Below are 14,002 nucleotides of genomic sequence, written 5' to 3'. Positions count from 1 at the left end.
TATTTATTTATTTATTTATTTTTATTTATTTATTTAAAAAACCAACTAAACAAAAAACAACAACCTGCATCACTGCTCTGAGGTTGTCTGTGATCTTCATGAAGAGAAGCTCCGTTTTGTGCCTTTTAAGAAATATTTGGGTAATGCTTTAAAATCAAATTAGTAAGAAAATAGCTGACATAGGCTCAGAGGAGGTGATATTTAATCTTTCAGAAGTTATGTTTGAAGAAAAAGATTGTTTTCTTAATGTATATCATGCTTTGGCTTTTGAATTTTATTTCCCCTGGCTTTCATACACTGTTTTTTTTTTCTTCCTATTTTATGAAGCATTGGTCAACCATTAACTTATTCTGCTATTATTTTTTTTATTCATAGAATAATGGTCAAGGTTTGAGCACTAAGGCAATCTCGAGTAACTAAAGGAAATGAGGAGTTCCAGTAAGATTTTCTTGCATTTGACAGTTTAATTCCATCTTGTGGCTTTTATAAAGAGCATTAAGTGAAGCTTCCCATTGCCAGGAGCAAGTAAACATTGTTTCCTTATAAGATTTACACAATGGTGCTGAAAAACAGGAGAAACTGATAGTAGTTGCTGTCAGCTGTGAAAGGCCCTTAGTATGCTAAAAGAGAATGCCGGTAAATAAGAATTTCTTAATTTTGTGGCCCATGTTAACATTTTTACAATTGATTTTAGCTTGCACACTTCTTTCTAACAGTGCTTAACAACTACAAGGTCAGAATATTTGCCATGATTTTGAGAGATGTTTTTACATTGGGAGATCCCATGCAGGAGAAGATAATTAAAACCATCATTGGTTAAGTAGCGTTTCAGGTGTGATGGGAAAAATTGTGAGATACTGTGTTGTTCCTAGCCAGCTAGGTTTGAGAGAAACTGCTCAGTCTATGTAGTTTTAATGAGATTGGGATGAAAGCAATTTCTTTATCTATTAACAATATGGAATTAATGGACAATTAGTGAACTATTCATTCAGGATCAATATCAGGCCTGGAACAGATAAATGACGATACTATATGCTTGCAAAACATCAATAAACATGTAAAATTTTCTGAAGACCTTTCTAGAACTAATCACAGAAATTTCAGATCTTGCAGGCACACCTTCCTCCTTTTCCTATTTTCAGTGTGTGAGGAGTGGTCAGCATTTTGAATTTTCAGAATTCAAATTTTTAGGAATAATTTTTAGAAACCTCACTAGAGTGTGCTTTTTTCTTGGATAATTATTCAGATTTGGATTTGGTTCACTCCTTGTCATTGAAGGTTTTGGAAGTTAAAACTAATTTGTGTTTTTCATGTAGAAACACATCGTTATCTTAGAAAACCCCATAGAAATAGATTCTAACTATTTGGTGCTACCCTGCATAAAGTTCTTGTATCTTGGCCTTTTTTTTTTTTGAGTAGGCATTTCTTTGATTGTCATTAGCTTGGGGACTTCAAAACAATAGAAAGTCAATTTGGAGTTCTGAAAATCTATTTCGTATTTTAGGATTTCACACTTAGTGACCACGTAGGCAATTAAATTTCATGAAAAAAATATTGACTAACATCTAGTGAAAGCACCAGTTTGCAGTATAACGCTTTTTAGCAGCTGAGGGGTAAAATAAATGTTCACTTGTGAAAGCACTGATCTTCCCAAAAAAGTTTTACTCATGTTGAATAGCTAAGAACTGAGCAGAAAATGCCATTCTTTTAGTGACTCTTGATTTATTTTTGTTCCCTTTCAGTATTGTACCCTATTACAGCATGAAAGTCTACTGTCTTTGTGTAACACCCTGCTGATAATAGAATGTATTTGGTATAGCACCTAACTCTCCTTAGGGTAAACTGTACTTTGTAATCTAAGCTCTTGCAATTCAGTCTCTGCTTTTCAGTAGACATTGTCCCACAGATACTGGGATGATCCTCTCAGTCCACTGCATTCTGGTCTTAAGTTCCTTATAGTATGGAATGTCTCTGACTTTTATGTGTGGTCTGTGCCTTATTTTTTTAAATTGTAGTGTTGCTCAGAAAATGAAAGTACAAAACAATGTAAACTTGTTTACATATTTTTAATCTTTTTTATTTATTTGTTGAATAATAGCAATGTGCAACAGACAAATGTTAACCTTGGATAAATTGACTTTGGTTTTACAGAACCACAGAATGGTAGGGGTTGGAAGGGACCTCTGAAGATCATCTGGTCCAAGCCCCCTGCTAGAGCAGGATCACCTAGAAAAGATCACATAGCAACATGTCCAGGTGGGTTTTGAATGTCTCCAGAGGAGACTCCACAACCTCTCTGGGCAGTCTGTACAGTGCTCTGTCACCCTCAGAGTAAAGAAGTTTTTCCTTATGTTTAAGCTGTACCTCCTGTGTTCCAGTTTGTGACCCCTGCCCCTTGTCCTTTCACTGGGCACAACCAAGAAGAGTTTGGTTCCATCCTCCTGACACCTGTTCTTTAGATATTTATAAGCATTGATGAGATCCCCCTCAGTCTCCTCTTCTCCAGGCTGAACAGACCCAGCTCTCTCAGCCTCTCCTCATATGGGAGATGCTCCAGTCCCCTCATCCTCTCAGTGGCTCTGCGCTGGACTCTCTCCAGTAGTTTGTTATACTTCTTGAACTGGGGAGCCCAGAATTTGACACAGTAATCCAGGTGTGGCCTCACCAGGGCAGAGTAGAGTGGGATGATAACCTCCCTTGACCTACTGGCCACACTCTTCTTGATGCCATCTTTTCCTTGACATGCTTTGAGATGTGGCTAAGAACAAGATGTTCCATCACCTTTCCAAGGATGGAGGTGAGACTGACTGCCTGTAGTTACCCAGGTCCTCCTTCTTACCCTTTTGAAGACTGGAGTGACATTGGATTTCCTCCAGTCCTGAGGCACCTATTCTGTTCTCCAGGACTTTTCAAAGATCACGGAGAGTGGCCTAGCAATGGCCTCCGCCGGCCCCCTCAGATGGGTGCATCCCATTGGGGCCCATGGATTTGTAGATGTCCAGTTTACTTAATCATTCTCTAACCTAATTCTCTTCAACTGAGGCAAAGTCTTCCTTTTTCCTGACTTCTTCCGTGGTCTCAAAAAGGAAGAGTACCTTTCTTTGTTCTGATACCATAACAAAATAATCAAAACACACCTCTCATTACCATCAGTGTTTTTATTATGAAGATGTATTTGCTCATTTAGTACAATTAACATGCTATGTCAGACAATGCTTTCCCATCTCAACTAGCATGTTGGAGGCAGGGAAGTAGTATTAATTCAGTTCTTTTGTGTTGATTCTTCCAAAAGGTGATGCTTTCTGGATTAATTTCATCTGCCTACCTTCTCTTGTACTGTGATCATGAAAGAAGTCCTTTCCAGCCAGAAATTATTAACAGCTACTGCAGGTCCACAAAACCCCACTCCAAATACTACACAAACTAGTAGGTGAGAAGCCAGAAGTGCTATTGTGTCATTTGATTAGAAAAAAACATGTGCAAACACACATACATACATACATACCATTCATAGACTTTCAAAAGCCTTCAGTAATATTTGATGATGGTAATTTTATTGCATTCATCACAAGCTTTTTGTTTTGACTTTATTTTTTGTTTCTGTGGAGATAATCTTCCTTGCTACATCTTTTACTGCTTCAGCTGATGCACAAAATTATCTCTGTAGATTAGTTTGATGTCTATGACTGGTTTCAGGAACATCTAACAACTGGAATTCTATGCTGGTGTCTTTTTAAAAGCTAGAAAACCAGTAGTGAGTAATTATCAAATAGAAACTATTTTCTATATAAAGCAGAATGGTAGCTTAAGCCACAGATTCCCAAATGGTGTGTTTCGTACATTGTCCTGCAAAGATCTCCGTAAGAGCACAGAAGTGGATATTTCAAGCACTGGTGTTAAAAGCAGTAGGAATGAAAGTCACTTTCTGTAGTGCCCAGATCAGTGTAACAAAAGGTGATTAAATATTACGAATAATTTGTCAGTGTTTCATTATTCTGAGCTACTTGTTTCTTATGAAGAATATCAATTCTGAGAAGAGAAAATGGGGAGAACTGTAGGAGTGGACAATTTATGTTCATTTCAGATATTAGGAACGGACTGGGTTTGCACATAATTGCAATATTTGGTGTTTTTTTCAGAGACACATTGTTTATGTAATGGGGGAAAGTTTTATCTTGATTTCCCTTAATTTCTTCACATGGAGACAGGGGCAATGTTACTAAAACGGATATGTGAAAAGAGGAAATAGTATCTGAAAGTATGCTGAGTAAGCAGGACACTACAAGATACTGTGACCTCCTAGTACACATCTATTAAATGACCTTTAAGATGAGCAGGATTCCTAAATGTAACTGAAATGATCCTTCATTAATTTCTTTGTTTTCATTCTTTTCAAGTTCCATACCAATGCTGAAACAGAGAATGGGGAGAAAGATTTATTGTCAAATACATTACCTGATTTTTTTATTACAGCTATTTCACTTTTTAAAGTCCAAAATGTACATTATACTTCTAGATGCATTGTAATTTTAACTCTACTTGTTTGGTTAAAGTAATTCACATGGCTTATTGATATCAGTTAGCTCTATTTTAATAAATAACAGTCTCCTAGAAGGAGTGCTTGTAGCGAGTTAAGAAAAAAAATCAATGAAATATTGATATATCTAATTAGTGTTCTTACAGATTTTGACACTGGCACAGGATATTACAGATTACAACCCATGGAATCCTGACTTTAAAATAAACCAAATAGATTACCTTGCAGGAATGTGATCTTAGTATCATTATTGAAAAAGAAAACAAACAGAAATCGAAACAAGCACACACCCCCAGCCAACATTAAAAAAATTCCATAAAGTCTCCAACTTAATGACCACCTAATCTTATATCTAATAAACAGCCATTGCTCCTTTATCCAGCTGAATTATTTTGATTCTTACCTTCACTTGCAGATGAATCAAGATTCAGAGTTTTACTGAGGTGCTGGAGAAAGAAAAATAAGATATAATCAGACATTAAAGGATGCTAATTTTAAATTGAGACTTGATGCTGAAGGTAAAATACAGAAGCTGTATAGTAATTACTTCTATCTGATAATTTCAAGGAGATTTAATGTTCCTAAGGCAGGCTTCAGAAGATGATAATGTTAATCTTTGAGCCATGTCTACACTGTGCAGTACAGCACTGAACAGAAATGCTTGGGCTTGCCATTGACCTGAAAGTAGCATGTCTTAATAAGCTGCTGCGTAGATCATCTAGACATTTCAGAACTCCTACCCTGAGTCTATTATTGTACTTATCACAGAATCACACAGAATCACAGAATATTAGGAGTTGGAAGGGACCTTGAAAGCTCATCTACTCCAACTGCCCTGCCAGAGCAGGATCACCCAGAGTAGGTCACACAGGAATGCCTTCAGGCAGGTTTTGAATGCTGCCAAATTGCTTGCTGCCAAGACCCCAGTGAGGATACCGGTGCCCAGCACTGCAAGGTGTACTGTGTACACATTCCTGACTTAGCACTGAGTAAAACACTGAACTCTGTGCTGTGTAGAAATACATTCAGGCTTGCCATGCTGAAGGCAGATCTCCATCATTGGCTGTTATGCAGGTCACAGCTTTTTCTGGTTTTGATGAGCATTTAAAGTGGTGCTATATAGGTTTGTATTGACAAACAGATAAATTAGTAGCAGCTTTGCCAAAAATATTTAGTCAATATTTCTTACTGTGTTCTAAACACGTGACTTTTTTTTCCCTGGACCTTTTGACAATCAAATAAATTATCAATGTTTGAAAAATGTTTGTGATGTAGCATGCACTACCTCTTACATGTGGTTAATGACTATTTGCTTAATTGCAGAGTATGGCAAAAAAGATAATAAAATTATCCACAATGTAGTGCTTTTAGATAGACCTCCATTCTGGTGCTAAATATCTTCTCTGGAAATACCAAGTCAGAAGCATAATAATTGTCCACTTTCAGGTATGTATTACCTAGCAAGTAGCCTAATTCTATCATAACTGTTTAGAATGAAAACCACAGTCTTGCTTGTGCGTGTCATTAACAAACTTTTTATACACAACCAAAGAAGTCAGGGTTAGATAAAGAGAAACTGAGGTTTTTTTGGTTTTGTTGGGTTTTTTTAGCTGTCCGTTACTCTTTCTTCATTGCAGTATTAGTGTTATCCATAAGATTAATCTGATTACCTCTGACGTCCAGTCTGCATTCTATTTCATCTTCACCACACTCATTAACAGCTCTACAGGTATAACAGCCACTGTCAAATGGAGTGGGTTTCCGGATCTCCAGGGTCAACACACCCTGTTTACTGAACATGCGGTATTTGGCATCCCCAGAGAGATCCATTTTGTTTTTGTACCAGAATATCTTTGGCTGAAGAACACAAAAGAAGAGTTTTAAAATAGAAGGTAGAAAATGGAAGACTTATGGCTGATCTTACAGCTTTACTTTAGCTTCTCATCATCAAAGGTTTATGCATTATGAGGGCTATGTATTACATAGCAGTGTTAGTAATTTTTCAAGGAACCTCTCATTCAATACAAACTCATGAAACTAATAATTCAGATGTTCACTATTTTCTTTAACTTTCAAACAGCATGCAGAGAATGTAGGTCTGTAGCCTATTTTATTGAAATTTTAAAACAACCCTATAAACATCCCTTCAGGAGTTATTTAATTGTACTTATTAAAATAAATTAGAATGCTAAGGCATCTTACAGAAGGGGAATTAAACTGCACAGATTATTAGGGCAGAAGTGTCATAAACGTCCATGGATGTTGGTGGCCAACTTGGGATGACAAGATTTGTCCTGGGAAATTATTTTCCAAACCATTTAGCATCTCTTTAGCAAGCTCAGGAATTTCAAAATAAAGTTCCAGTTGGCTTCAGCTGAGCAATCAAGTGGTTGGCTCTGCACCAATTCAAGCCATTGTGTTTTGTTTCCAGTACTTGATAATGTGCCTTTAATTTTTATAAATGAAATTTTGAAAGTGAAACATCTGATATAAAGCAAACTGCTTTTGTTTATTTGAAACTTGTTAGTACATATAGTGAAGAAATAGGCTTTATAGAGTAGAAGACCAAGCTCTCCATTTATCTGTTTTATTTTCAGAATATCTCTGTTTTTTCACCCCCCAGAAATAAAACTACTGCACTTACAGAGTTTCTAATTTCTTAGAGTTTCAATGCATCCCAGTTGCCATGCTTAATTTAAAGTTATCAGCTGATCTCTTTCCTGCCTCAAGATTTTTTGCTTCTTTTTCTACGGCCTCTTTATCTTTCTAGGTATATGTCTTTTATTTCAACACTGCTACCAGGGCTTGAATATTGGCTATGCTTGAAGTGGTAACTTTTTAATGCATACAGATCTGATCTTTAGTATGTTTGATATTCTACAGTTATTCAGAATTGGAAAGCTCTATCAACATAAGCTGCTCTGTGAAAAAGACCTATTGCTGAGTTCTGCAGTAGGTACAGAAACCTTTTGTTAAGGTTAATTTGGCAATGCAAGTACAGAAATGTATCTGGAAAATCTGCTTTAAGAGTATTAGGATGAAGATTATTTGAAACCTTCAAGCTAATGTGAAGGGAAGAGCTATCATGCTCACATTCAAAAGCCTGTGACTACTGTGTTTAACAGCTGTAAAATATAAAGTTTTTCTTAGAATCTTCTTGAAACCATGGAAACTGAATGAAGTGGATACAGGTGCACAAAAATGTGAGTTAACCAAGAGGCAGTACCATTACTAATACTGCCATTTCTTGATGAATTTAAGCTGAGGCAGCTACTTGAGCATGGATTTTGCCTACAATTGCTGGTATTTCTTCTATAATGTTCTTTTGCAGCTGTTTACATGGGTATGCTTCCTTTTTATATTTGACTTTTTTCTGGAGCTCCTTTTCATCCAATGAAATGTAGCAAATTACTCCTTCTTAAAATTATTTTTAGTTAATTTGAACTTTGAGCAATTATCTTACATGTTTTGCTGTGTGGCTATCAGGCATAAGAAAGGGTGAGGAGTTGGAAATAAGCAGCCAGAAGGGGAAGGGAAAAGGATACTGCATTTTTTGAGATTGTACTAATTTAAATTTATGACAAGATTATGTCATAATATGGTAAATTCCTTCACTGCAGACAAAAAGCCTATTTCCCTTTTTTGAGAAACCTAAATTTAGTTCCTAGCTGATACAGTTTTTATGGCTTGTTCCTGATTAACAAAAAAGTACATCTCTTTGTTCTCTTTGAAGAGAGTGCAACAAATATATTTAGACTAAGAAAATATTCCTGTGAGATTAAATAAAAGCCCCAAAACTTCACACATGACAGCAGATCTTACTCTAGCTAATTTTGCAAAATAACTCAGACTCTCAAAAAGATATGTGGATGTATTGACACAACAGAAAAACTGATGTTCCTGCGTATCACTTAGGTTAAAGGAACAGTATATTACATTACCTGTTGTTTTCTTGAAAGACTGAAGAGAACAAAATATACATTGTGAGAAAATACTAATTTTTTTGTTGTTTACCTTCTTCAGTGAGTAGACTTTATGTGCACATGGTACATTTTCAATGGCCTGGTGTTACCATAAGCAATGACTGTCTTTTCCTCTGTCTCCTTCGCTGTATTGCCCTGCTAGTTCTGTGTACAACCGCACAAACATTTGCACCGTGCATTAGGGTTAAGCATTGGTTATGAGAGAGGTGGGAAATAATTGGGTGACCTTTACTTTTTCTTAACATAGTCATGTCACACTGCAGTCACACTGAACTGGCGGGGATTCTAAGACAGCATCTGGGCTTGTTGCAACAGTACCAATGGCAGTTGATGAAATCTGTACCTTGGGGATTCCTCTTATAGCACAGCTGAGTGTGGTGTTGTATCCTGCAATCACAGAACGGTTTACTAAAGGGTGAGTGAATTTAGGAGGTTCGGAGAAGTCATGTTCTTTGTAACTAGGTGGCTTATAAGTAGTGCCTGCAATTCAAAGAAATAAAATAGTAAGAACTGTGTTTTCGATTCTGTTGACTTGTGTACAATTTATTTGTCATTTAGTTTGCCTGTGCATTTTAGAGAAACTTCCAAGCTATGGCATTTATAATATAACAAATTTTTAAATTCACTTCATTCTGAAACACATCTCATGTTTAATGCTTTAGTTAAAGGTCCTGGCAATCATGGGTTTTTGGCTAAAAAAATGAAAACCGTATGTCTGCAGGGGAAGTCTTCACCACAGCCGTCTTAAACTTTTAACCCCAGAGTGAAAATATAACATCCCAGTTGTCTTATTTTCTTAAAATAATATAGTTTAGGAAGGCCGTGTGATTAAATATTTTTGAACAAATGTTCGTTTTAGTACAGGAGATCTGCCTAGATAAGAGCTCTTGATGCTAAAATACCTTATAAGAGCTAGTTACTAAATATTGAAAACAGCTCCAAAGGTGCATCTGGTAATACTGTAATTTCCATTTACCAATTTATTACTTCTGGTACTTAGTAACTTTTGTGATCTTTGTTTTGAAGAATATATTACCTGTTTTCTGGATATAGGCAGGATTTTTGGTGGTTGCAGCAGTTTCACTCAGTCCACACAGATTTTCACTGTAGACTCGAAAAAAATACTCATTTCCCATAATCAGGTCTGACACTATACAGTTTGTGCGACGATAGTGATCAAAAACAGTATACCATTCCTGTAACAAGACTACACTGTTTAGAAAGATGCTACGAGATGTCAGGCATGGTGCTAGTTTTGGTATGGAGAAATCCTTCTTGCTACAAGGAAAAGACAGGGTAGAGAGATATTTAACACTGGCCTGTGAGATGATATTATGTTGCTTCCACATGAATATCAGCTGATCTATTTTATTTCATTTTATTTTATTTTCTGGATGGTGTGATAGATGTACGAATAATTGGATTTTGAGGAAAAAAAAATTACATTTTAGCCTTACTCATATCTGGGCAACCTGATACAGGATGTGTCCTCAGAACATGACTTCTTGATGGGAACTTCCATGAGCAAGACGTTTGACTGTCATACATACCTCTCCCAGTATATACCCTAGTATGCCTAGCATCTGAGTTCAAATCTCAGATTCTTCCTCCCTCCCCTTCAGTTTTTCCCTGCATTTATGAAAAATATAATTCCAAATAGAAAATATAATTCCACCTTCTGAGTAGATCTCTCTGTCCAGTCACCACCAGAGATGGGGCAGGCTAGGTCTCCCTTTTTACATTTTCTACCAGGCATTTTATACATTTCTATTCTCAGCATTTTGATTCTTTTTAGACTCTATTATTCAGTGTTTCACTGCCTACAATATGCCATAGAACACCTTGGACACAGAACAGAGAGTCAGGAATTCAGCTGTGTTCCTCAAGTCTCTGTGTTCCCAGAGCAGGTAGTAGCTTAAACTCCATACAAAGTCAGTGACATGGTGCAATTTCTTACCATTGTCTTTTTGTCAGCTTTCTGGACTGTGTAGCCCAAGATCTGTGCATTGCCATCATTTTGTGGAGGTGACCACTCCAGGGCTGCATTGAATCCCCAAACATCTACTAGCTTTATATTCTGAGGAGGACCAGGCTTGTCTGCAGAGGAGACATGGAAAAAAAACAAACCCGAAACCTTAGCTTTTGATTCAAGATCTAAGAGCTTTGTAATTTCCTCCCATGCAGGGAAAAATTAGAACTTGATAGCAATCTATAATTGTTCCATAGCAATACACTTCATTTGTGTGAAGTTGAAACTGTAAACAGGAAAGCTGGGAAATTTTCAAATACCTTCTTAATACTCTTCAGAGAAGCCTGAAACCTACTGAGAAATAGACAACATGGTAGAATTGGTAACACAGGAACTAGACAAACTCTTCCTTAAATTGGAATAAGTGGTTTGATGTGTTTGGTTGGTTGTGATTAACTTTTTTACTACAGTTTTATTACTTGCTTTGTTACTTCAGTGAAATTTCTCAGCCATTTAGGTACACTAAGAGTAATATAATCAATAAGGATTATATAAAGGTATATATCCCTTGCACCTAAGAAAGGCTGGCCATTTGGAATATACCTTTTTCCTGTTGTCTCATTGCTTGTTAGCTTGCCCACTAGTGACATTTCTCTGTAATAACTAGAAAAAAAACAAACTCTCAGAGAGATACAGAAGTCTATGTGTATTTTAAGATACCTGGAAATACATAGAAGAATATATATTATAAAATTATATTAATCCTCTTTCTTCCTTCTTTTAAGGATCATTCATATTTATACCGATTTTGTTTAGTCAAATGTTGTAACATTTAGATTAGATTTATTAAGTAATGCTACTGTCTGTTTAAGATGCTAGTTCCCCTTTTGTTATGTTAGATTGTTGCTCACAGTTACAGGACCTTCTGGGGAGATGACCATTAGGTCTGGGTAGGTGATCTTGTCATTAAGAGAAGGATATTTTGGGATCATTCAAAATAGCTTGAATCAGATCTTTTGCATTCTTGGCTTACTCCAAAAAAAGATAAAGGCTCTAGCTACAACCATTTCGTCTTTGTCAAGTGGATGTTTGCCAAGGGCAGTTAGCTGATGAACAGACACCTAAAGAGATTGCTGATTGAGTTATAGTATCTCTGAAAGCTGCCTTGGCTTTTCAGCATACAGTTCTGCAGCATTATTAGTAGTACAGAAAGAGTGCCTGAATCACCCATATTTCTCTCCTGCCAAAAGAATATAAAATCTGGGGAGCAAAAAGTGCTGTTGGCAGAAATGGAAAGAGGTAGTTCTGATGAAGGAGTGACAGAACCAAGAATCAGAGTAGATGCCTTGGCTGCAGAAGCATATGTTACAAGCCCTTTCTCTTGGCCAGGATTTAAATGAAATTTACTTATTCCCTTTCAGTTGAGCAAGCCATCCAAGAACTGAAGTGTTTACTACCTGTCCTCCAACACTGACATATTTTAATCTGTGTAATAAGATTAGTTGCTTTTTTTCAGCCATTCATCTTCTACATGAAATACTGCTTTGATAATGGCACGTTTGCATTTTTTATGGCTTCCTACAGTACCAGATGATGGGAGGAGGATAATTATTACTATGCTGTAAGAGCAATGTGCTAGAATCTAGAGGCACTAACCAGATTTAGAAAGGTATTTTGCTGTGTAGGGTGCACTACTCGCCTTTATTTGAGTCTCTTGGGATTACTTTGTTTTAGCTGCCATTAATTTATTTTACAGTTGCAGAACTGCAGCCATACTCTTGAGCAGAAGCAGCTGGTGGTATTAACACATATTTGCTTCAATTTGTCATGCCTTTTTTGTTTGCAGTTGGCACCACTGCACACCCACTCTGCCAGCATTATTTTGTAAAACTTTAAGCAGAATACAGTCAGCATTACAGCTTTAATTCCAAAGCATTAGGAGTTATGATTAAATAGTCTTTTTGTGCCAGGCCACATATTCCAAAAATGTATTGATATATTGGAGGAAACTTTGGGTGACAGCGTGAAAGTGTGGGGAAACAGAAACAAAAGGAAAATTATCAAGCATGTTGCATAGAGCTGTAATGAAGAGAAATAGAAGAGCTCTGGATCAACATTAATGAAATCTGAGTACGCAAGATCTCAGAATATATCTCACAAAATCCTGAGGGAAGCTACGATAACTTTGGCAGTGTATTCCTTTAAAATGACACTAGAGAGGAGACTAGAAATTGTCTAATACAGAATAAGCCTCCACTAAGCCTCAAGCTAGTAGACACTCTTAACACAGTAAGGCATTAAATGTGAATTTTCCAAATTCAGAGGACTGTGTCTTCTTGTAATTTCTAATTCTTGGAACAGTAGAGGTATATTAGTGCAATGATTTTATCTTCACTGCCCTTATCTGCTGAAGAAACCCAGTAAGTGTATATCCATTCCAGAACGTGTATTTCCTACCTTGAGGAAAATACAGCTATTCCCAAGAACACCAGAACGGTCAAATTCTTTCTATCACTCTCAAAGTGGTAGAAAGAAGGGTGATAAAGCTGATAAAAGATATGGAATGGTGTCTTTTTGAAAATAAACAAACAAAGAGTCTAAATCTTGAGAGAGTTAACTGAGCAGAGTGAGACTGAAGGCTATAAAATCATGAATAGCATGGAAAAGGTGAATAAATGATCATTAATGGTTTTTTCTGCTACAAAACTGTATGGACATCAAATGAGATTATCAGGAGAGAGACTCAAAACAAACCAAAGAGGTAGATGTAGATGAACTTAAACTGAGATTCCTTACAAAAGGATATTTGGATTCTGAAACTAGACCTGGATTGAAAAACTAACTGGATAAAATAATGCAAGAAAAAAATCCCTCAAGAGCTATGTGACACACAGATAATTCCTCTCCCTCCAAAAGTCTCTAGGACACAGATCATTTTAAATCTGGGAAAAAATGCTAGGAAAATAAAGCTAGCCCTGCTCTGAGCTTTGTCCTGGTCATCTGCTATCGACCATTGTCAGAGAAGGGATTCTGAGGCAGTTGGATCTCTGATCGCCTCAGTATGGTCTCTTCGTTGTTTTCTATGGTATGCTTAATTTTGATGTTGTCAGGTTCTTACCTATGATTTGCATTGTTATAGCAACTTTATCAGTCATGTTTTCTATCTGAAGAGTGACTTCATATGCTCCTGAGTGATGAAGCTCTGCCTTTCTGATGAAAAGGATTGTGTCCGTGTTGCTGTTCCGAATTCCCACATCTTTAGAGTCTAGAGGTTGTCCATCTTTCATCCAGATGATTTTGGGTCTTGGTTTACCCTGAAGAGAAAGAAAGGTTTGGGTTTTTTTTTAGGCTATAATAGTTTTCCGTTTTTCTTTTTTTTGTTTTTTTTTAGTTATCTGTAAGTCTAGAAAGCCTGATTTAATATGCAGAGTTGAGATAGTAAACTCTTTAAATACTTCCCGATTTCTGTTTTCTGGGAGACAAGTATTTCACAGAATCACAGAACGTTAGGGA

General features: G+C 36.6%; 1 protein-coding gene across 1 annotated transcript; it reads right to left on the bottom strand.

Moving 5' to 3' along the window:
- Positions 1-4,954: 4,954 nt before the first annotated feature.
- On the bottom strand, positions 4,955-13,803 carry LOC104540103 (myosin-binding protein C, cardiac-type-like; the record flags this gene model as incomplete). The annotated part of the gene is made up of 6 exons (XM_010183829.1): positions 4,955-4,983; positions 6,208-6,394; positions 8,864-9,000; positions 9,557-9,716; positions 10,478-10,617; positions 13,608-13,803. Coding segments are annotated over 6 exons (831 nt in total), but the record flags the coding sequence as incomplete, so codon positions are not given.
- Positions 13,804-14,002: the final 199 nt, after the last annotated feature.

Source organism: Mesitornis unicolor, unplaced genomic scaffold (assembly GCF_000695765.1).
Source record: "Mesitornis unicolor isolate BGI_N332 unplaced genomic scaffold, ASM69576v1 scaffold29844, whole genome shotgun sequence".
Taxonomy (NCBI): Eukaryota; Metazoa; Chordata; class Aves; order Mesitornithiformes; family Mesitornithidae; genus Mesitornis; species Mesitornis unicolor.
Note: the sequence above shows the minus strand (reverse complement) of the source record. Positions and strands in the feature narration are given on the sequence as shown.